Source organism: Triplophysa dalaica, chromosome 18 (genome assembly GCF_015846415.1).
Source record: "Triplophysa dalaica isolate WHDGS20190420 chromosome 18, ASM1584641v1, whole genome shotgun sequence".
Classification (NCBI taxonomy): domain Eukaryota; kingdom Metazoa; phylum Chordata; class Actinopteri; order Cypriniformes; family Nemacheilidae; genus Triplophysa; species Triplophysa dalaica.
The window spans coordinates 10,362,204-10,386,753 of NC_079559.1; the positions used below are offsets into that span (position 1 = coordinate 10,362,204).

Sequence of the window (24,550 nt, forward strand, 5' to 3'; positions counted from 1 at the left end):
AACTGTCGAAAAAATGTAGCCTTGATTTGGGAAGATTTGTCAGTGCTTTTTATATCCATTGTGCACATGATGCTTTATTTTGGCATCACTTGTCTGTCTCGGTGGGAAGGAAATGTACAACACCGACCACAGTATTTTGGATACAGGAAAAGAGGAGTTTTAGGAAAAAGGGTTCCTGGGAAACTGTGAGTTTCCTGGAAATTAAACACCAGCGTACAATCCCAAATTTTTCTGATCTGGAAACAGTGTAGTCTGAGACTGTGCACATTCCCAGAACTGCACAATAACCTGACATGCATAAAAACCTCACATTTTTTCCAGAAATGTAACATGATAGAAGGATAACATATCAGTTAACATATTAACGTTATCAGATAATCCGTGTTAATACGGCACTGAAAAAGTTTTGTTTGTAAAATGAGCGTTTGACAGTCTCATAATTTGATTACGCACGTGTAAAATCCCCGAAGTGTAAAAACTACAATACCTAGAAGGATGAAGAGGAAACACTCCGTGCTCTCATTGGTCGTTCACGCCCCCAATGCTTTTCACCCCGATTAGTTTTACGCTGGAGTTCAAGGCCACACGCGGCCATTCATTGGTCAATATGAGGAAAGAGGGGCGTGACCATGACGGACAGCAGCCAGAGAGCCGTGCCGCGGGAGGAGCAAGCAGCGTGTTTCCGGTAAGAGCGACACAACAGTACCCTTAAAACCTCCAGTAAGGAAATTAAAGCAGACATTAAAAGTAATTTATTTTCATGTGATTCGACATCGACTTTAAAACTGATTATATTAACAGGGAACGAACCTTCGAGCGACGGGGAACACACGCGGCAATGGAATCCGAGTTTCGGGAAATTGATGAGCTCGGAAACTGGAACGCCGTTTATCAGGTAAAGCCATGAATTTCAGTCTTGGTCCGACCGGACGGTCGATTGTTAATCGGAGATCGGATCGCTAAATTGAAACGTGATTGTGTCAGAAAGCGTTATAACGGAAGGCGGGACTCACGATAAGCTGTTTGCGATCCTCAGGTTAGCCCGCAGGCCAGGACAGGTACCAGACGAACTTCGCAAAACACAGAGAAATGTTAGAAGGTCACAAGGACCTGTTGCTGTGATCTGGTTAAGACTCTGTCATCAGAATCACACGAATTCAGTGAGCCTTGTAATCCTAATGGTTAGGAAAGCGTGACCGTCCTGTGTAAGAAATGGACCGGAGATCAGATTCAGTGAGATGCTCACATTCTAACCTGTCACGGGTTTTGAGTATATTAGTCTCTAAAGCCACTCATTTACTATTTGAAAGGTAAGGTCATGTTAGTACTCGAGAAAAGGTGAAAACTACATAAAATATTTCCATAGTCTGTAAGTGGAATAGACCACATATTCTGGTACTTTTGTCTTTGAGTCACTTTCACCTTTCAGTGCTGTTGGTGGAAGTAGGCCATCAAATGTCTGGTTGCTGGTGGTCCTTCATAACTGTTTGTGTATTTGATTTGCATGAAGTGACTAAGACTCAGCCACACAGTTTAACCAAGAAAATCATTTGCGTAAGATCTGTTTCACTTTAGGACCAATAGAATGAAGTGTCTTCATCTCTTGCGCTTGTTTTTCTATAGGAAATTAGGCAGCAGTCCAGTGACCTACCATGTAAGATCGCCAAACTTCCAGAAAATAGAAGTCGTAATCGCTACAGAGACGTCAGCCCATGTAAGTGTGCTGCTTCCCCTGTTCGGCACATTTGGTGACACCTAACGGAAGGGGGCTGTTATCAGCGAGCTGTTAAAGTCATTTCACACTGAATATGTCATGGCTTTTTCTCTCCTTTTTTTAACTCTTCCGTCACAAAGACTTTAAAGAGCGTTGTGGTTTCCTCTATGCTTTAGTCTTTTTTAATTCCTTAACAACATAACGCAGCAGTCCTTTCTCAAAAACTGTTTGATTGACAGCTTTTGTGTTTTATTTGTTTCAGTTATAAGCATTTAAACAGGGAGATTTTGTTCTCCCTCGTGAGGAACTGAGAACAGGACCTGAAAAAGATCTGTTTCACAGCTGAAGTTTCAAAGCCCCATGAGTGATGTACCTCATTGCATGATCTGTCTTTCCTTTCACAGTCGACCACAGTCGTATTTGTCTACAGATCGGTAATAATGACTACATCAATGCCAGTCTGATCTCTGTGGAGGAAGCTCAGAGAAACTACATACTAACTCAGGTGAAATAACCATTCTTTAATTATCTGCAGAGGAATGTGATGACGATTTCATTCAATCAAATCTCTTATTTCTTGTCAAGACCACACAGGCATTTGAACTTATTGTGATTCTTTGGATTCTATTGTGTTTTTTCCTTTGATGCTCCTAAAATATAAAAGGTTCTTATTGTTATGATCCTTTTTAAATATGTTCCTTTTCATCTTACGTGGTTTAGTACAATAAGTCCCAACTGGGGAACATGTTAAATAATGATCTTGTACAAAATAAAGGAGTAGTTCACTTCGAAAATTTTCACTCTATTGACATTCCATAGTAGGAATAAAAATGACTAGGGAAAGTGAATGGGGGCAAATTTTATAGTGAACAACTCCATTAAATGTGGTGATCATTTGTGTTACCTAACCAGTCTTAAAGTGATGGTTCACTCAAAAATGAAATTTATGTCATCATTTACCCACCCTCTCGTCAATTCAAACCTGTATGACTTTCTTTCTTCTGCAGAACACAAAATGAGATATTTTGTAGGATGTTGTTAACATATTTTTGTTGTTAATTTTTTTTAAACAACAAACTAAAACTATTTTTGAATTTCCTTAAAAATTGAATCAGGAACGAATTGTTTAATTTTAGGTCAGATATAGCATTCGTTTCCTCTGTGCCAATTGTAGCAGGCTCAGAAATGACCACTTGAAAGTAGAGTTGTTTCTCAGGTTCTACATTCTCAGAACTTTCTTTGATTATAAAGTTTATCACAAAAAGCACTTGAATTAACATGATCGCTTGGCACTGTTATATGTGTGCCCTTGCAGCGTTTGCGCATATTCCGCAGTTATTGTTCACAAACATTGAGCTGACTTTCATCCGAGCATAATGCTTGCATTTCCTCAACAAGAACATGTAAAATAATATTAAAATCATAATCACATGCGGGCTCGAGTGTTAAGCCTATATGTTCTATAAATGAGCTTAAATGGGCAGTATGCTTTAGAAGCGGCTTTTTAATTGTCTCTTTGTGAGATCAAATGCATTCTGTAGTTTGTTCTGTACTTTTTGTCCATTGCTTTCTATTCGCTTTTTTGTATAAACACATTGCTTTGCTTTATAAATAATAAAAATTTATAAGGCTATCATGTTTGTTGATAGGCTATAGGCCTACCCTAATTTCAATTTGAAGGTACTTAAAATGCAACATAATTAAAAAAGTTTTTTTTTCATTCAACATCATTTAAATATACAAATAATGAAACATTCGCTAAGCTCTTAATTTATTGTTATTGAATATTTTAATTTTCATGATTTCAATGTAATTTTAGTAAAATTTTATTTGACTTGATTACTAAAATTTAACTGAACTTTTAGAGTCCGAAAAAAGACTTAAATGTGAAAATAATATGGATTTTGAATAGGCTACATATTTTAAGCCCAGGCACAGACCAGCAAAAGCAAACCAATTGTCATCGCATCACTTCTTGCAGCCGCCAAAACGATCCAGTCAGGGTTTGTCGCTTCAGAAAATGCAGAAATATTAATGATCTGCCATAAGGAAAGTGGAACACATATGTTTTAGCTACATTAAATATTGAAAATGAACAGTTTGGTTAATAGTCTACAGTAATTAGTATTTTAAATGTGTTCTACGCAAAGTACTACGCAAAGTCTTTGGACTGCCTTCTGGGCCATTCTTAGTTTTAGAATGGTCGGCTACACGGTTACAAACTTTCATTTAAATGACTATCAAATAAGTCCTAGCTCACAATCCTAGTTTGAAATGACAAGAGGCTGAGTAAATGATGACCGAATTTTCTTTTTTGGGTTAACTATCCCACCGGATGATACTGTGATATTTTGCCTTGACATCTCCCAGAGAGATTTTTCCCGTATCTGGCGAATACAATAAGAAGTGTTTTGGAATCTGGCATTGCGTCATGTTTCTTTATTGTTGTGATAAATCATGTCTCCGGTTCTCAGAGATGGCAGGGGACTAGTCTAAACCTGCCATCCTAGTTCAGACTCAGAGCTTTGCTAGACATAAACACCAAAAAATTCTCAATCGCACAGCAACAGTGCCTGTATATCAGCAAGACGTCTGTCATAACCGTACAATGTTTCTACATTTTCCACCTTTTAATTATGAAAGGGATTATCCACAGCTAGTCATGCAGTAAAGCCGTGGTTGCCTCCATGAAGTACATTAAAATCCCTTAATGCACGGCTAGCCGTGGATTATCCTAATTGCATCATGGTCATTTGCCAAATTAAAGAAGTTCAGACCGTTATTTTCCTATATTTATAAACATTATATTTCCTAATTTTAAACATTGATCAAACTAACTGGAACTAGCTGTGCATCACATGGTTTTAAGTCACTCCTTCCAGCCAATCAGAATCGAGTATTCAAACATACCGTGGTAAAGCATTATTTCCATCTGTACTGTACAATTTCTCAGTGATTCACTGTATAGGAGAGGATTAGAGGGCGTTCACACAGGATGCAGATATTATTTTAAAACAGCAAGACATTGCACAACTGAATATAATAGATTGCGGGAGTCTCTTTTTGACACCTTTTAAAAAATAGAACTTTAATGACCAATGGACACGTTCATTCATCTAAATGCAGCTAATTTTGCTTGTTTGAGTAATTGTGTTTACGTGTGCAGGGTCCGCTACCGAACACCTGTGGTCATTTCTGGGAGATCGTGTGGGAGCAGCGCTGTCGAGGGGTTGTGATGCTGAACAGGGTTGTAGAAAAAGGCTCGGTGAGAAAAACAGCATTTGCCACATGGATGCATGGGTTGGGTCTTGTTGTTGAGTTTGTGTAAGACTCGTGCACTTATGAAGGAGTTGGTGGGTGTGTGCAGATAAAGTGTGCTCAGTACTGGCCGCAGCGAGAAGAGAGGGAGGCCGTTTTTGACGACACAAACTTCAAACTCACTCTGATCTCAGAGGATGAGAAGTCATACTACACGGTGCGACAACTGGAGCTGGAAAATCTGTCGGTGAGATGCTTGATCTTCTCTCAACTCTCCTTTGATTTTTTTTTTTCTTCCGTTATTAAAATTCTAAAATATGGTTTAATTGAGCTAAAAAATTATTGTTCGAAACTCTCTTTACTTTTCCCCTATGTGCAGCAAGCTGTAAATTTATAATAATGATTTGTAATATTAACTCATAGATATAATTTTGCGGGAAATATCAGTTTGCTGACTTTTGACTTCAATTAAGATGTATATAAAAGGACAAAACGTATACTGGAATGGAATGTTTCCAACAGAGCTACCCGTCGCAGCATCATTCTCTCAATCAGGGTCGTGAAGCTGCTGACAAACAATGTTGTTTTGTGTTTAAAGACACAGGAAACACGAGAGATTCTTCAGTTCCACTACACCACGTGGCCGGATTTTGGTGTGCCTGAATCGCCCGCGTCTTTTCTCAACTTTCTGTTTAAAGTGCGGGAGTCTGGTTGTCTGAGCCCAGACCATGGCCCTGTTGTGGTCCACTGCAGCGCTGGTATCGGCCGTTCTGGAACCTTCTGTCTCGTAGACACCTGCCTTTTACTGGTGAGAGGACTGACTGCTCCTTGACAGTTCAGTTTGCATTGTCCAGAGTAGGGTTATCTCAAAATGAACATTGTAGTCGTTAATGTTTGAACATGTACACTTTTTTGATGATATCTTCAATGAAACAATGCTTTTTCTTTTTAAACATTTTACTTCTATCCAACTTAATGGGAATAAAGAGGAAACAGAAATAGAAAACAACAGAACAAAGATACAAACTAGGCAAGCAGAAGTGCCACCAGGTGTATCAGTTTAAAGTAAACATTTGGCAGACTCAAAAGCAATTTACAGTGCATTTCATGCATACATTTTCGTCAGTATGTGTTTCCTTTTGAGTCGAACCCACAACCATTACACTGTATTTTGACTTGATGGATATGCCTGTGACAACACTTGACATTCACTGCGGAGGAGTTTGTAGTTGCCAGATTTGGCCTTGCTTTTATTTGAAGCTCAGCAGAAAGTTTTCAATTCGGCTGCTATTATGTGTTCTCAGATGTCTCAGAGGAAAGATCCATCATCGGTGCGCATACGAGAGGTTTTGCTGGAAATGCGAAAATACCGCATGGGTCTGATACAAACAGCCGATCAGCTGCGTTTCTCTTACCTCGCTGTCATAGAGGGAGCAAAGTACATTATGGGAGACACCTCTATACAGGTAACATAATGTGTATATACGTTAAAGCGATCGACACAACAGGAGTTATTTATAGCAGATTTTCAAAGCTCATTTCATACAATCCAAGTAAATGGTGACCATGGCTTTCAAAGTTCAAAGTTCAAAGTAAATATTAAGTATATTAAGTTTATATTATAAATATTAAGTATATATTGTTCTCGGCACAAAACTGTTTAATGACTGTAGAAGATAGTCCATATGACTTCAGGATTATGTAACTTTGGCAGCACTTTACAGTAAGGTTGTATTTGTTCAAATTAGTTAATGCATTAGTTAATAGTTAATAATGAACAAAACTTCTAAAGCATTTATAAATCTTCATGTTGAGTTCAGCATTTAATAATGCATTTTTAAAATCAAAAGTTATAATTGTTAACATGAGGTAATGCACCATGAACCAACATGCAAAATTGTATTGACATTACCTAATATAAAAAAAAGATAAATAAATAAATAACAGATTAACTATATTGGTTAGCGTTGTTCATGTTATTTAAAGCGTAACTATTACGGTGTTCTAAAACTACATTTCATGCAGTGCTTAATGTTGCTGTGTGAAAAGTATGCAGTCTGCACAGTTTTAAAGTGGAAAGTGAATGAATAACAAAGTTATTGGCTTGGGAAAAAAGTTGTTGACTCAGAATCACGGGAACCAGTCGTCTATCGTTCTAATTTCAATTCCGTGTCAGATTTGCGTCTCTGGCTGATTTATTTAGTTGAAACAAATTAGAAATTAACAACTTCACTTGCATATTTTCTTAAATGCCTAACTTTTCTTTGCATAATGAAATTGTAGTATTTCAAAGAATAAAACTAAACTGCAATTTTAAACAAATTAATAATAGAAAAAGGCTATTTGATATAAAAAACAATCTAAACTATCTAAAAGTTATGTTGCCGTGTTTGAAAGTAAGCTGTCTGCCAAGTTGTAAGTCCGAAGGTGAAGAAATAACAGAGTTATTTGCTTGTAAAATGGGAGTCGACTCTGAATCACACAAACGAGACGTGGAATAGTTCACCCGCATATCTACGTCACGATACATAGTCCCCGCCTAGGTTTTGCTGAGACTGAAGCGAAAACGTATCTCTCCAAACACTGTCACTCGTTCGTGATGCGTGTCTATCATGTCAAGAGTCTGTGTTCTACGGTGTGACACTAAGTCAGTCTTATTTCCACTACCAAAGGAGGAACGTCTGAGGGAAAAATGGTTACAATTCATTTTTCAAACGATACCAAAGGACTATAACCCCAGGGTTTAACTGTGCGCGCGTCATTTCACAGAAGATTGCTTTAATAATCTTGGCGCGTTCACTGCAGGGTATGTGAAACGACAATCCTTGAAAGAGGGGGCAATACCGACTCTATTTGGACCGGTTAGCTCCACCGAATCCAAGCCTGTAAGTGTGACTATTGATTTTTGTCTTAACTTCAAGAAATAATTTCGTACCTTATGTCTGTGTTTAGCTAATGCATATAACACTAACATTAGCATGTACTGTTATTTCTGGGGTGTTACAGTTTGTTTATCTGGCTATTAACTTTGCATTTTCACATATTTGCCACGCGTGCACCTATATAGATATATTTGGGTGATACTACGATGCTTCCTCGTCACACTCGGGCTCAAATTGGTACGGTAAAATCACCGCCATCTCTAGCTACACATATAATATACATCACATCCAACCACATGTAAACCGTAATCCTGTAATGATGGTAGTGGGGTTCCATCTGCAACAAATGATGAACGAGTTTGACCAATAACAACAGACTTCACCATATGACAAATCACATGACACAAGTTTAACGGAACGTGGGGAATCGTGGAACGAATCATTTGAGATTCAGTCAAGAAGTAAGGTATGAATAACTGCCTATTATTACGACATTATAGTGTTTAAACGCATAGTATGTACATAAACGTATTGTTGGACACTCCATAAACTAAAGTAGGGCCTAAAAAAACATCCTAGGTACTCAGAAATTCAGCATGTCCACGTTTGCAGTGAAAATGGCGGCCCCTGCTGTTCAAAAAATGTATTGCGATTCAGTTCACACCTCAACCGATTTAAATCGTCACACATTATAATCGATTTTCAACCAGCTCACGGAGGGTTGGTAAGGCATTTACAAGGCAGTTAGTTTGATCAACAACAGCCCCAAAATCTGACCTTATATCCGCAGGATTTTAAGGATAGAATGAATGTATCCTTCACAGCTTTGGCTATCCCGAGATTCATTCGCTGTACGCGGTAGACCAATCACAGCAGACTAGACCATCTGACCAATTAGATCGGAGTAGACAGAACGGACGGGATTAGACAGAAGAATCGCCAAACAGATCTTTTGATTGTCAGTCAAGAAAAAAGGGAATTATAACTGCCTAATATTAGAAAATGAAGTCAATTAGAACCTTAAAAATCACAACATATTTACTATTTGAATGCATTTAGCAATGTTGACAAATACAAACAAGTTGTAGTGTGTTACCTTTACTTATTTTTTGTCTTTTTTTAAAGTTGGGCAGCCCCTGGTCACCATCCACTTTTGTATTATATTGAAGAGAATACTAAATCAATCTTGATATTTTAAAGTCATCCAGGTTTGAATCAACACTATGTTGAATAAAGATGAAAGCATTTTAATTTCTTGGTAAATTGTCTCTGATTTTTTTGGTGGAATTATTTATTTCTGGACTCCTTTGAGGATGATATAGACCTTAAAGTAAAGGTTTGTACGCATGTGTTTACATATGTGTAGATGTCATGGAAAGAGCTATCCAATGAGGAGGATCTTCCCCCTGAATTTACTCCTCCTCCCAGACCGCGACCCCCAATAGACCCCCCTAATGGCACGGGTGACCTGGTGAACTGTGAGCCTGTACGCTTCTTTACAGAGGTGACGAACAACACAGAGATTTGTGTGAGCAGGTAAACATCTCATTATTAGTACTATGCATTGCTGATGCCCATCCAAAGCTGGTATTTTAAACTTTAATTTTTTCCTTGTTAGGGCACCCCAGGTATTTACTGATGGGCAAGACCTTCGCAGAAGGGCAGCCGCAGCTGGTGAGGTCGGACAACCCGAAAACCCAATTGGGGCGACAGAAGCCCCTCCCAAACCTGCGCGGTCTCCGCCTGAAACTCCACCAGCAGATGCACCCCACAGTGTTTGGAGCCCCCTGCTGGTCAACACGTGCGTGTGTACAGTGATGGCTCTTGGTGCTTACGTCTGTTACCGCACCTTTGTGCACTGATGCTCTCTTTCCATCTCAGTTGATCTTATTCTTTCTCTTTTCCCCCCATCTGCTGGGGGAAGAGAGAGAGACAGACACACACAGACGCTCACACTTTCTCAGCTGGACCTGTCTCTCAGCTGGGCCTTTTCACGCCCTCCAACATCTGGGGAGAGTTTAAGAGACTTTTCTCATCCAAACTGCTGTGGTCTCCCTCTATACACACCCTTCAATAAACGTGTGTCCGTTTAAAACCTCAGGGCCTCACAATTCAGGTGTAATAACCCCAAACATTCAACACAGGTAAAGATCCAAAAACCTCTGTAATTGCTGCAGTGAATAGGGAATTTTTGTTTGTATATGTAACTTGGTAATTTTTGCATTTTTAATATGATGAATATGAGAAAGATGTTCCAAATGAAGCTCTGCAAAAGATCAGCTCTTCACAGAGTTGTGTGGGGTTTTATATATGCTGAACACACAAATCTGCTGTACATTATATACGTGTATGTATGTGTGTGTCAGAAAAAGTGTTCATAAAAAGTCTAGGAGGTTGGTGATACAATCGTGCTCTGGATTAAGCTGGCGTCTCAGTGGAAACGTCACAAACTAGATGACTGAACATTTCCTCCTCTTCTGTTTCCATCCTTTGTTTCTTTAGCTTTTACACGAACCCAAAGGTAAAAGTGGCACCTCATGAGAAAATAATTCATGGCACACTCAAGCAAGCTCATTGGTGTTAATTTGTTACTGGGGAGTTTTTTTCTTTCCTTAGTCAAACCGGTTTCGTTTCTTTACCAGAATGCACAGACTTTCACAATTCAGACAAATCCCATCTGGCCTTGTGCTTCAGAATTTAAATGCAATAAATGTAACTACAACCGTTTATTTAGACCAGAGTTCACCGCAGATGACTGTTTTCATACAGGTCCTTCCCGGTATACCCATCTAAAATGTTAAACAAAAAAAAAAAAAATCTGCTTTGGGAGAATGTTTACACTTTTGTAAAGTTCCAATTTAATGATGTATTGAGGAAAGTCTTGATTTTTAGCATCTAGAGATGGCTGATTTATCGCCAACCAGACCAAACTGGAAAGAAGCAGGAGGCACTATTTGACTTACTGGAGCTTAACATAGACATCCCCTCACAGATGCAACCAAAGTGTCTTGTGGGATTTTAATTTTCGTCTCACTTTTTTGCAATATAGATCCATTCAGCTTATTGTGGGCCTTAACACATGCCTTGATGAATTGTGTGAGGATTAAATTGACCAAAAATAAAACACCAGCACATAATTAATGAGAAGAGAGAAATGACCTGTGGCCGTGAGCTATTTCTGTGCTTCATTCTTTTAATCTACTGTTGGTTTTAGCCTAGTTATAATTATAAAGAGATTAACTGGGTATAAACATTTTCTTTGATTCAAACCACACTTCTTAAAGAACAGTGAACAAGTGAAAGTCCAATTGAGTAACTCTGAGACCAATCTATTTTACATTATGTTAAGAGTATTTTACTGACTTAGATTTGTGTGGTCACACTTTGACCACCATTTGACCAATCCAGAATGGTGGCTTTTAGGAAGGGTTTCAGTTTGTACTGGACCGAGATACTGGATGAGTGATTCACACAAATCTTTGATTTGAAGGGTGTATATAAACATCCGTTGTACTTTTGTAGTGACTTTCTGATTAACTCGCAGAATCGGGTCCCATAGCTGGACCACAGAATGTAAAGTCTCTTCTTGCCAGCTTTATTCACACACATATACATTTATTTGTCTGTGTCCTTGTTTGTCATGTTTAGTTTTGAGCTTAAAGATTTCGTGTGTCGTGTATAAGGCTCGAGATTTCCTGTTTTCGTCTTAATGTTGATCATCTGTTTGTTTTTGTAAGAAAAGGATTTTCTGAAATTTGAAATTTTTATTTTTGGACTGAACACAATTCAGATTCTGTGTTAATAAACTCATACTTCTCTGATTCGTCTTTTTGGGGTTTTTAATTTTGATGTGATTTATTTTAAACAAAGAATGTGTAAAACTGTAAATCACAAGTAGCCTAAATATAAATACAAATCGAGGGAATTGTAATATTAATGTGATAGTTCACCCAAAAATGAAAATTGTCATCATTTACTCACCCTCTTGTCATTTCAAACCTGTATGACGTTCTTCTGCAGAACACAAAATATATTTTGAAGTAAGTTGGGAACCTAACATTGGTGGTACCCATTGACTTGCATTGGTTATGTGTCAATAGTGAATGGGTACTGCTTTTGTTTCGGTTACCAATTTTCTTCAAAATCTTATATTGTGTTATATATATCGTATAAGTAATACAGGTTTGAAATGAAAAGCAGGCAAATAAATGATGACTGAAAATTAATTTTATCAGTTTAAGGTGCACAGATATAAAAGAGGTGCACAGACTGCAACCTTTGGATGACAGATGCGAATTTATTGTGACCAGTGGAGGGCGCTTTAGGATAAGCTTTTCAATACTTGGCTGTGAATTCAATTGGGTTTTTCCCAAATGAGCGCTAAACAATATATTTTTTTACTTGTATGAACTTGTTCCATTGTAATGTGATACCGTTTAATATTCTTGTTGACTTCAACATCTCTTTGAAAGTTATCATGCTGAAGTTAGCATCTCCACATATTAGAAGTGTAATGTGGAGATCCTACACCTGAATCTGCCAATCTTGTGTGTACGTGCTAATGTGTGTGTCGTCACACTACAATTGGGCATCTTACCCATGCATTTCCTGTCCCAATATCTAGCTCTGCTGACAAAATCTAACACCCCCAACATAATTGATCTAAAAAAACTTTATGTCCTCTGTCTAGGTGACGAACATGTTGCTTGGACTCGAAAAATTGGGGTCATCTATGCTTACATACGTGGGAAGGGGACTTTATTCTGGGTTGGTTTGCACAAGTTTCAGTTGGTCTGAGCAAATATCTGGCTCTTGACTGTGTGTACTGGTGTGAGGGGCCTGGCTTGTGGTTTCCTTTACGTGTTCTTTTAGTGTTCTATACTGGTTTGTGTTAGTTTCTACTGATGAAGGATGTTGTGTCAGTTTATGATTGTCTCTTCATCTGCCTGAATAAAATTGTTCTAGTTGTTATTGTATCTAGTGGCGACAGTGTAATTTATGTTGCCAAGCTGTGCATCCCATTTCCTGTGACCTAACTTATATGTAAGAGTATGGCGTATCTTTATTTTGTTGTCACTCAGTTTCCGTGTGATGTAATGATTCATTTAATTTTGGAGCGCAGAAGTTTTCTTGTTGTAAATTGTTGCTTTTTTTATTTAAAAGTGCCATCAGACTTAATTTTCAGAAGATTTCATTTAATGGTTATTTCTTTTAACATTTTATTTTTTTAAATTCCGTATCTTTCCATTTCTCAGAATCTTACAATAGCAAACACACCAACCGTCAAAATAAGAACAGTTGCAGAAAAACACATCTTGACAGAATTCATTGGATTGTCTTTTTAATCATGAATTTGGATTTAACTCAACAGGAAATAGTAACAGGTTACAGTAACTAGTACATGGTTTGAACGATGAGAAATTGCATCACTTCTATCATTGTATTGTTCTGGAAAGTCAAAAGGTGAAGAGTGAAGTATTTGAGAGTGTGTGTGTGTTTGTGTGTGTGTCACACAGTATTGTGGGTTAGATCCAGTCAGGATGAATGTGTTCATAAGTATGCATTGGTGTGCACGCAGCATGTAGGAATGCGTATTTGTGCAAGTGTATGCGCGTGAGTCAGGGCACTCCTTAACACTCGTGGTGCTTTGACGTAAGACAGACAAGACAGAACAGGCTGATCCAACTACTTGGGAAAAAACAGTGGTGGGCGGGGCCGAATACCGGAAACGTCCTTAAAAAGACAGTAAACCTGTAACTCCGGCTTGTACCACAGGTGAGTTTTGGGTTCAGGTATCAAGCATCTGCTTGGTTCGTGCTTGTTTGTGATCTAGGAACATCGGTCCTTGTGACTTTTCGTGGTGAGACGTCCAGCAGTGGTTGTAAACTGAAAGTATTATTTTGATTAGATCCTGATGAAGTGATCCGTCAGCCTATTGTCCCATATACACCATAAATGAGAAATGATATTGGTTTGCTCCTGCACTTATCACTCTTTCCTGTATGTCCCTCCTTTTGTTCTCTCTCCTCCCATTTCCGCTTCATCTGGAATATTTCCTGGGAGCAAGAGATTCAGGAAACTCCAGAGTAAAAGAAAAACAGAGGCTGACTCACGTTCTGACTCACTGATTATCGATATCTAACGGCAGATGTTGAAACAAACTTCAAGTATCTAGTAAAACGTCAACAGGGTTAGAAACAAACTAATAAATAAGGAAACATGATAAAAATAGCTAAATTCAGACATTTTGTTAGAAAGTCCTTATGTTGTTGAAATTTCTGAGATTTTGGATGAGTTTGAATGAGAGTTGAATTCCATCTTGACCTCTGTGACCCTGAGGTCAACCAACAAAATGATCATAAAGATCTGTTTTGCTCGTTTATGCTGAAGTAAGTGGAAACAAATATTGTTTCTGGCCAACGTATTTGGGGACACTGCTGGTCTGTTTTGAGGGCACCCCTCAACCGCATTGTTTTCTTTTGAGGTTAATTACCATGGCAACAAGTGTGCGCGCTGTCATTTCCTGTTGCTGTGTGCGGCCAATCCGAATGTACTCCATGACACCTCGACTTGCAGTTGTTGTTTCGCTGCGTGGTTTACGTAAACAGCCAGGCTCGGTGCTTCCCCTTCTGTACGACGTGCACTTCCTTCCTCCTGCTGCAAACACACATGCACGCGCTCGCTGACGTGGGCTAAAGCCTTGCTATGTCAAATCTGTATGATGACCTGCTTGAGATCTTCCACAACAAATGTCCTATCGTTCACCACCTTTACATCACGGTCGTCATAGCAACGCTCTGCAACTTGTGACCTATGAGGGGATGTTTTCACACGCAGGACATGGAGTTCAAAACAACGTCTTCTGTAACTCGTACCATGTGTCTGTTTTCACTGTCATGCAGTAAAAGAGCAGTGGTGGGAATTCTTCGTGCACGCATTGTGTTTGAATTTTATGGTGTGTAGTTGCGTGTTGTAGAATTCCATCCAAATGTCAACCTTAAGATAAAAATCAATCAACTATTTTGTGGTCTGTGAAGAGCCATCCCCTCTCCATTTGTTGTGTATTAGTGCTTCTGGTTTGTTCATTTTGACTCAATAGAAATCCTACACAGTATGCTGTCTTCTAAAAAATGTGCATCACTTTTGTGCGTCTGTGCGTCACATCCATAACGCATGTATATTTCCCTCTTTTAAAATAGAAGACTTGCGTATTAAGTAAAGTGATTTTCTGATGTTTATCACCAGGGGTTAAGTAAAATATAAACAGATGATTCAATATATTGGTAATAAATACATTATCTGAGAATTGTTATTTCATGTTTTGAATGTCACAACCATAACGCATGAATTGCCCTCTTTGGTTCAAGCTATGCTAATCTCAATCCAAGTCAACACAATTGAATGCTTTATAAACAGGGCTGAATTATGAAATAGTCAACTGGGGTCAGTGCTTTGGGGAACGAGGCGGCCATGAGCCACCAAAGGGACTTCAAACACTCCTAAAAGAAAGCTAAACACACATACAGTGCATGCTGCTCCAAAAGGGCCGTGTGTAGGGTGGTGTGCTCCAAAAATACACCGAGCAACCTTGTTGAATTACCCTGTCACATCAGATATATCCCCTCCACAAAACATGTCGTTATTGTACGGTTTTGGTGTTTTGTAGAGTTCTAGAATCACATGTTGCCTCTGTATTTTTATACAACATGAAGTCTTGCCACCCCACCCTCTGTGTTTGTGTGTGAAGTCATTAATGAGTTCAACTGTCAAATTTCCTATTCCGTTTAACATGACTAAAGTTTTTACAGTAGATGTGACTCAGCAGATATTCTCACAGGTGCTGCACAAACCATGACTGTAAACACACGTCTCCTGTGGTTTCCTCCTTTCATGTCATTCTTTGGAGAATCTTTTCCCGGATTGCATCAGGGAGTGGTGTTAAAAGTTCAAAAGTATATTAACTGATTTTTAGACAAATTTTAAGTAGGCTATTTGTTTAATTTACACTAGTGATTGTTCGAGTTTGCAGATTAGGTTTAAACATGACTCGTATTGGCAGTTCTGTAACTCAAGGATGCAGAAGGTTTAAATAGCACAAGCTAACAACGAAACTCAGGGCAGGATGTTTATTGTGTCTTCTTTGAAACTATCTCAGTGTCAAAAAAACGTCGGATAAATGGCAACCTCCAAAATGCTCTAATATAAAACCGCTAAAATAATGCTGAGCGTGTCAAACAATATCAACTTTTGTAAGTATTATTCCAATGAATATCTGACTCATGTCTGGCTATAATGGGTGTGTCTGGAGTTTCAGGAGTGTTTGGTAGGACTGAAACCTACAGCATGTGTTTCTGCTCACCCTCATTGAAGCTCTCAGATTGGGTTTTGTTGTGCAAGTTTTGCCTCCTTTCAGTCACAAACAAAGGGAAACTAAAAGCGAGTAATCACAGGGGTTTTGTGTTTCATGCTCACAATTGTTCTTTTTCTACAATACTTATTTCTACCTGCTAGCCTCACAACACACTGCATCACAATACACAGCACAAAACCCAACTCATGATATCCTAAATGTTGAGGGAATTTCAAAGTCTACCAAGGGTCAGAAACAGAGATAACCCAAAGTCAAGGACTTACTTTATGTGTGTAATCATTCTTTGGGTTTTTAAAGTTCAAACACATATTACAAGGAGGAAGGACTCTTCAGAGTTTAACAAGCCAATAGGTCACCCATTGTGTCCCTAGTGGTCTTTAACCAAGGCTCATCCAAGTCCCCCATGATATCCATAATCATGTCAGCCTTTCTGAACTGAACTTGGCCTCTCATGCGACCGTATATATATTGTATTCTTAAACAAAGACCTCATAAAAACAACTTAAAGAAGTGCATTGGTCATTAAATGCACACAGCAGCTCTCGTCAGTTAAATTGTGACATACATGTACTTTTCTTTCTATGCCTTGTGCTTTTTTCATGATTTCTCTTGTGTATGTTATCTCTCCAGGAAGGAAGAGATCCAATATAGTGATGTGGGCTGAGCTGAGTGCCACGGTGTGCTTGTAAGACAGTTAAGATTCCGTCACATATAAGAAAGGGTTTTCATGCCTACACACACAAGAACACAACCAATATATCAGTATCCTCAGATCCTGACAGTGCCCATATTGAGCCGCCCGCACTGATCGTCTATCTCATGGTTAAAGGTTTGCAGAAGCAACCTTTACGCTATAGGGGGCGGCTTGGTGCCCCTCGCTGCTCGCTGATCGAGAGATGGCAGGTGGAAATAAACGTTTGTACGTCGACATCATCAGCGTGAGGAGAAGATCAATCTCTGAAAGTAATCTCGGGACAACAGAAAATGTGAAGCCTCCAGCAAAAACAAGACAATATAATAAATCAATATTGTGGGGTTATAATGGTGTTAAGTACAAGTTTTTAGGTAGAAGTAAATGCGATATCAATCATTGCGACTTGCTTTTTTAAAATTAGGTAAAAGTTGATCTTTAAAATCAACGTTGGTTATTTTGGTGAGTTAAAGTTATGTAAAAGTATGTTTGCCATAACATTGATAACGTGTGTGTGCCCTGCGATGGGTTGGCACTCCATCCAGGGTGTATCCTGCCTTGATGCCCGATGACTCCTGAGATAGGCGCAGGCTCCCCGTGACCCGAGGTAGTTCGGATAAGCGGTAGAAAATGGATGGATGGATGGATGGATGAATTGTGGTTTTATTGAAGTTCACACTTCTGATGGACTAGAAACAGTTTGTTTGTAGTGGAGAGCTTTTTCTACAAATCAAAATGTAATGAGTAAATAAGTAAACAAACAAAAAACTAATACAGAACACAGCAAAAATTTATGTTTTAACACGTGGCTGGCCGATCCCTCTATTGCATAATATATATCTTCCTACTGGAGTTTGTTAAAAAATAATGTGATCATTTCCAGTTTGGTTAAGTTAAAGAACACTTACAACAACACATTTAACAACAAAAACTCTTACAGTTAATATGCAAGGTAAGCTTATTTATATACAGTAGCACATTTCATACGCAACACTAATTCAAAGTGCTTTACATAGAAATGATGAAAAGAAAGAAGAAAAGAATATCTCACAGAAGTGAGTACACCCCTCACATTTTAGTAAATATTTTATTATATCTTTTTATGTGACAACACTGAAGAAATTACACTTTGCTATGTAAAGTAGTCAGTATACAGCTTGTATAACAGTGTACATCTGTTGTCCCCTCAAAATAAGTCAACAAACAGCCTTTAATGTCTAAACTGCTGGCATCAAAAGTGAGTACAACTTTAAGTGAAAATGTCTAAATTGGGCTGTGTTTGCAAAAGCACAGACCTATGATAAATTGGACAGATTTAAGACAGAATATTAAATATAATACATAGATGGGGGGGGGGGGGTTATAGGTAGCATGCCACTGTGCCATGAATATAATTTTATGGGGTGGAATTTTGTGGATGATTCAGAACTCGCTTATAATCAATTATAATCTGAAAAAATAAACACTTTAGCTATTTTTTTCAAATCAAATATAACAAAAACAGATATTTTAAAATGTGTAGGCCCTAGAATACTCAATACAGGAAAACATTGATATATTTTACATTAATCAATTTTTTTGTGTTAAGTGTGTTTGCAAAAAACATTGTGACCTGTAGCTGTGGATTTATATATTTATTGCTTTATTGTGCTGGTATTTAGTGGATGTAGAGAATGGTAAAACATAATTTAAATGATTAAATACTGCTTTGTCAAAGTTGACAAACATTCTTTAATACTTTTTATTGGTTATATATTTGCAAAACCCAGCGAGAAACAAAAAGGTTGACAAATAATAATGATTCATGGCAAAAAATACAAATCACGAAATATGGAGATGCCTCTCCACAGCAGCGAAGTTAAAGGGGGCGCCAATATGGAGGGTCAATGATGGCATGATCATTATGACTACTTTTCATTCTGTTGTGTTGCAAGAACAGGAAGGCTGTCAATTACTCAACCCAGTTCTGCATGATTTGAGCGGTACAACCCAACGACGCGGTGGTCGCCCTGAACCACTGCGCAAGTGTTAGAGAAGAAATAGCAGAAGTGCTACAGTGTTGAAATCTGGGCCTGTGTCCTGCAGGGTCATGGCTCCACCCTTTACGGCCACTGTGGATGCCTCATGAGTTACTGGCAGCCATGCCGCAAAGACCCCGGATGTTCGTCTTTTACGTCATCTTACTTGAGTCCGGGAGAAAAAGAAGAAATATGGACAGAAAGAGAGAACTGGGGAAGTGGATGAATGAATGAGTGGCTTTAATAGATAGCACATAACAGCACTTTCAAAATGTCAACCTTGGACCCACCCACAAACCTGCTTGACCACTCCATGACCACAGTGATTTTAAGTTTAGGGGGAAAATACTTCAGATGCACATTATTGAGCTTCATTCAGATCCATGTTTCTCATGTCTTTTGTCAGCAGTGGAATATTCTAGACTCGCTCTGTTTCCTCTGTTTGACTCGTGTAACAGAAGGGATTTGGATTCAAACCATGTTTTTGGCCATTTCTCAAGAAAACGTGCAGTTTCACATATGCCCGCAAGCTTTCTTTAGCAATATGCATAAGCAAACATATTGAAAGGCTTTGTTGAACACTTAAGATGTAAGAAACTCATTGATTTATTAAGGTTGTCTGGCAGGAATTGTTAACCTTTGATATGTCTGTCCTGTTTGTTGTTACAATGGTGCTGTTAATATTTAACCACAGCATTTATAACAGAACAGTCAAGCCGGTGCAGATATGTTCAACTTTCCAAAAGCCCTGAAAGAGATAGTTCACCCCAAAATGAAAATTCTCCCATAAATCACTCCAAACCTGTATACATTTCTTTGTTCTGCTGAACACGAAGGAAGATATTTGAAAGAACTTTAGCAATTTTCAGTTCTGGCTGCCATAGTAGGAAGCATTAAAATGGTAGTCAGATGTGCCTCAGAACTGCTTTCTTTCCTAAATTCTTCAGAATATCTTATTTTGTGTTCAACAGGATTTTTTTTACAATATTTGTTCCTACTATGATAGTCCAGATGTCCCAGAATTTAAAAAGGCTTAAATTCTTCCAAAAATCTTTCTTTGTGTTCAACCGAACAAAGAAATGTATAAAGTTTTGGAACGACTTGAAGGTGAGGTGACAGAATCTTCATTTTGGGGTGAACTGTCCCTTCAACAGACTATGTGCAATGAGCACCAGCTGAGAGAAATTCTTTTCTTTTAAAGTGTGTTTTCAGGGAAAAGGGCATTTTAGGGAAGTGAGAGGACTCTAAAATATGTGGTGGAAGCAAGAAGTCTGTGGTGTGACTTGGTGAAATTAAAAACATAATGTATACCGAAATAATGAACCGAAGCAACCACCACATACCATAGGAGGAGTTGATTTATTGTTCTAGGTAAACTCTGACGGTGTGTGGGATGAAGACATGAGAATCCAGTGTAGGCTGGATCATATTAGTATCAGCAGGTCGGCGTGACGCAGCAACTCCGTTACAGAGACGCAACATTGACGGTAAAATCTTGCCTGGAAGCGGGAGGGGCATTGCTCTCTAGTAAAAGGGGAAAAGAAACTTGTAATCTTGATGATGGAAACCCCATTTGAGTAAGCAACGATCCCGGGTTATACAACAGCTGAACAAACCGGAACCGAAGCTTTGGCCCAGAGGTTAAGTTACACTAAATGGGCAAAGTGCCGTACAGAAACAGACGCGGCACGCGCCGAATTGCGCAACTCTTTTCATGCGTTACGGTTCAGTTAAAGTGCTGAATGTTAACTGTGATTTATTCATTTAAAAAAATAAAAAAATAAAGGAACGACGCACACGTGTCATTTATTTGAACTGCATGTATGATGACATATGTAGCCTACTGTATGTGAATCATTGTCATGGGTCAGAATGAACAACGTAAAGTGCACGTTTGTATGTGGCCAATGAGATGACAGTGGCACTTGCTATAAATTGGTACAGTAATGGATTGCATTTACAAAGCCTTTACAGTAAAATTGTAAACTTTATGCAACAAACATACATTTTACTGGCTTGCTGTTCTTTTGTATCATTATTTGGATTTTTATACTTTTTTTGAGGATTGATATATTACATAGACTTAAATGTTTATGGTTCTCTCTTGTGTTAGTATTCACAAGTATAGGTTATTGTCTGGATGTGATGGAGTAGGCTAAATGTATTTAACAAGAATGTATCTAAAGCAGTTGTTACTTTACGCATGCGGACACACATGCATGCGAAGATAGGAGGAAGTTGGAAGTGTTGAGCAACTCAGATCCTTCTCCACTACAGAACATCGTTGTGAAATACACTACAAAACAACACCCTTTCCTCCTTTACCGATCTCTTTCTCACAGTTCTACAGGTTCCCCTTTAAAGATCAAACAAAATGTCAGTTTTAAAATTATGTGTGATGCAATGAGCATGTGGGCGACCATAGTAATTTGACAAAATATTGAATCAAATCAATAATGTTATCAAATTATAAATAAATAGGCTAGTAAACGTGGGCAAATTTTCACAAATCATATAGAATATAATGAACAAGATTGAGGAAAACCAGGACACAACAACATTTATTTATTGTTTGTTTGTCAAGAGACGTTATTTCAGTGAGCTGAACATACTGTATTTCCACAGTCTTTCTTTGATAGTTTCTTTCCTACTGATTTGATGTCTGGTGCTGTCTGTGGGTTGAGAATTTACCCAGAGCAGACAGACTTCAGCACACACGCACACACAAGCAAGATTTATTTCAGAGATTTCTGCTGTTGATCTCAAATTGAAATTAGCCACTGATGCAGAAATGAACTAAATAAACTCTGTTTTATTTTTCTACTCTCCTTCTATCTGCTTCTCGCTCTTCTGCCTTCTATTATCATGGTGATGAACTGCTCCTTGTCTACCTGCTAGTTACTATCCTCCCTGACTGACAGGTCATTCAACCTGTCCATCAGGTTCCATTTCCTTCAGTAGGATTTGAGCAGGAACGGTCACATCTCAAAAGCTTAGAGATTCCTTGTGACCTGCATGCTTAGATGCAAACTATCTCCAACGTGAAAAGATTAACAGAGTCTGGTGTAAAAATAGGAGATATTTTGTGTTCGATTCTTTGATTTAAGCACCTTTTAAATAACATTCAATGTTATCTATCTCAACATCAATCAGCATCGATCTCATTAATCTAGAAAGGTAATTTGATGAGTCAATTGGTTATTTTATGGCTGTAAATTTACCATATTTAGGTAGCTTCATGCTAGACATGAGCCCAAACATTTTATATTGATGACAAGCCTTTTAGAAGACGAGGTTTATAAATGAATAACTGATTTTATTCACAGACAAGGACACAGAGCAGGTAGATCTTGCTCTAGGCTTCCAATGAGCATTTTGAGTACTGTAATGAACCTGAAGGTCATTGTATGTTGACTTGTGGGTCTAAACTAAACAAACATTACATTGATTTTTCAAAATGTCTCATCAAAATTCTGATATCTACACAAATCAAAGGACTTGACTTAATCATCTGTATTTCATCCCATGTATTTAATATTTATATTCTATACAATGAGATGAAGATTATGCACAGTGATCAAATATCAGCTTGTAAAACGTGTGTGTTTGTTCATGGTTTGTGTGTTTGAGGGGCTATTTTCAATGTTTATCTAGCCTTGAACCAGAGTCTAGAGTCTCTTTGGATTGTGGACCCTGTCTGTGTATTTTAGATAATTGTACCTCTGTATTGAAGTGACTCACGAACACACATCTCAGAAGACCTACATGACCTCAGTTATTAAATAATGGTAAACAATGAATATTGAAATGAATCTAAAATAATAAAGTCTTAATTTGTGATAACAAGCTTTAAACACAAAATGAAAATGTCCTGCTATTTCTATAAGTTTAAGAAGAGTGTACTAAAATTAACGTTAAACCAAGAGGAAACTGCAGGCTAGAAACTCAATCTCAGCAGCTGTGGGTGGGTGGGTGTGAAAATGAGGTTTACCTGCTTGGAATCAAAAATGTGCTTATATGTTTATGATAGCGGCAAGAAAATGCAGAAGAAACACAAGATTTCAATAGCATAAAAATTATTTAATTCAATAAAATATTATATAGCAGTAGAACAGTGTACCTTTATCGTCTTTATAAGACTACTTCACTGCGTTGCCAATACTGTTACAATGAGTTGCATCATACCTCTGCAGTAAAACTCTTCCCCTGACAACCACTGCCCCAGATATGGCGAAATGATTTTAAATAACAGAATATTAAACAGATATCTCACTTTTAAACCCGTACAAAAATACTTTACAGACGAAATACATGACAGGCTTTCCAGATTACCAAGCACACGGTGGAGATATTGCGCAATCCAGGCGCACAGTCCAGTTTCATGTTTATCTCTCGGTTGTAAACGCATTGAACGAGCAATTGCTCGTTTTTATCAAGCACAGGCAACTTTTTGTAAAATCTGCTCTGTTTCAAGTCTTTTGACAGTCCGCGTCTGTGTACGTGCTCTTCGAGAAACCCCAGATTTCCGTCAGCACTGGCCAGTAGCGGAGAGAAGGTTCCGCAGCGTCGCCAACTCCCGGGACAGCTGTTCCACGCGCTTCTGTAACCGGTCGTTCTCGGCCGCCAGCTCGAGCACTTTGTGCTGCGTCTCCATGTTGCGTATTTTGGCTTTGTCCCTGCTTTTGCGCACGGCGAGATTGTTTCTCTCCCGCCGCTGTCTGTACTCGTCGCTATCCTTTTCCAGCCTCTTCTTTCCTTTCCCACCGGAGGCCATTTTGCCGCCCGGTTGAGGTGATCTCCCTTTACCTGGCGGCGCAGGTGTACCTGGCGGGCTTGAGCAGGAGGAGGACGCGGTGGAAATATTACCCAGGCTGCCGCTGGGAGCGTTCTGGTACTGCAAATACGAGCGCATGTCAAAACCTCCGGAGCCATCCATTTGGCGGTCTTCGTTGGGATCGTTTCGCCAGTTACCTTTGGCAAAACTGCCCAAAAAGTCCGGACTGAACACCGCGTCTACGCGCGTCTCTTGCAGCTCAGAATAGGCCAGCTGGTTCGTGTCCCGGTCGGTCAGCGAGATGTAGTTCTTGTAGTTTTGTAACGCTCTCTTGTTCTTGTTCTCCTCCGAATGAAAGTCGTTGTAGATTCCCACCCGGTGCCGACTTTCGTCTTGGTTGGGCAGGTGATGGTACTGGTCCAAATAAATGCTGATGTCTATGGCTTTCTCGTGCTCAGAGAGGTCATGAAGCTTCGTCATGGAGCCGTTAATTGGCTGCTTGCAAATGCCTTCGCTGACAGAGTTGCTGATGGTGTTATTGCTGTGAAAAGCGAGGTAGTCCCCCTCGTAAAAACCGGCCACTTCCATGGATCTTAACACCCGCCGGATTGCGGCAGGACGGAGATCAGGGTTTCACCGCCCTGATAACTTGAAGTAGCGAACGCAAGTAGAAGCTGCAACACGGGCGTCAAGCTTGAAAAAACTTCAAAAAAAAACTTGTCTTCTAGTTGCAAAATAACTAGATGCGTGCTGTCTGGTATGTAGGTTATAGGTTGCCTTCCCAGCGCGCGCTGGAGAGCAGAAGTCAGTTCCCATGTCTCGGATTGGTGTGTTTATAGGCT

General features: G+C 38.9%; 2 protein-coding genes across 3 annotated transcripts; one reads left to right on the top strand and one right to left on the bottom strand.

Moving 5' to 3' along the window:
* Positions 1-590: 590 nt before the first annotated feature.
* On the top strand, positions 591-11,675 carry ptpn1 (protein tyrosine phosphatase non-receptor type 1). 2 transcript variants are annotated; one of them, XM_056729687.1, is made up of 10 exons: positions 591-685; positions 802-895; positions 1,624-1,714; positions 2,119-2,219; positions 4,881-4,979; positions 5,082-5,219; positions 5,571-5,780; positions 6,277-6,438; positions 9,221-9,390; positions 9,473-11,675. In XM_056729687.1, the coding sequence occupies exons 1-10, from the start codon at positions 630-632 to the stop codon at positions 9,714-9,716; spliced, it is 1,365 nt and encodes a 454-aa protein (XP_056585665.1). In that variant the 5' UTR covers positions 591-629; the 3' UTR covers positions 9,717-11,675. The 2 variants fall into 2 exon arrangements, with proteins under 2 accessions (XP_056585665.1, XP_056585666.1); XM_056729688.1 differs by having other exon boundaries at positions 653-720.
* An 11,318-nt stretch (positions 11,676-22,993) lies between these two features.
* Positions 22,994-24,508, bottom strand: cebpb (CCAAT enhancer binding protein beta). The gene has a single exon (XM_056772824.1). The coding sequence runs from the start codon at positions 24,294-24,296 to the stop codon at positions 23,463-23,465; it is 834 nt and encodes a 277-aa protein (XP_056628802.1). The 5' UTR covers positions 24,297-24,508; the 3' UTR covers positions 22,994-23,462.
* Positions 24,509-24,550: the final 42 nt, after the last annotated feature.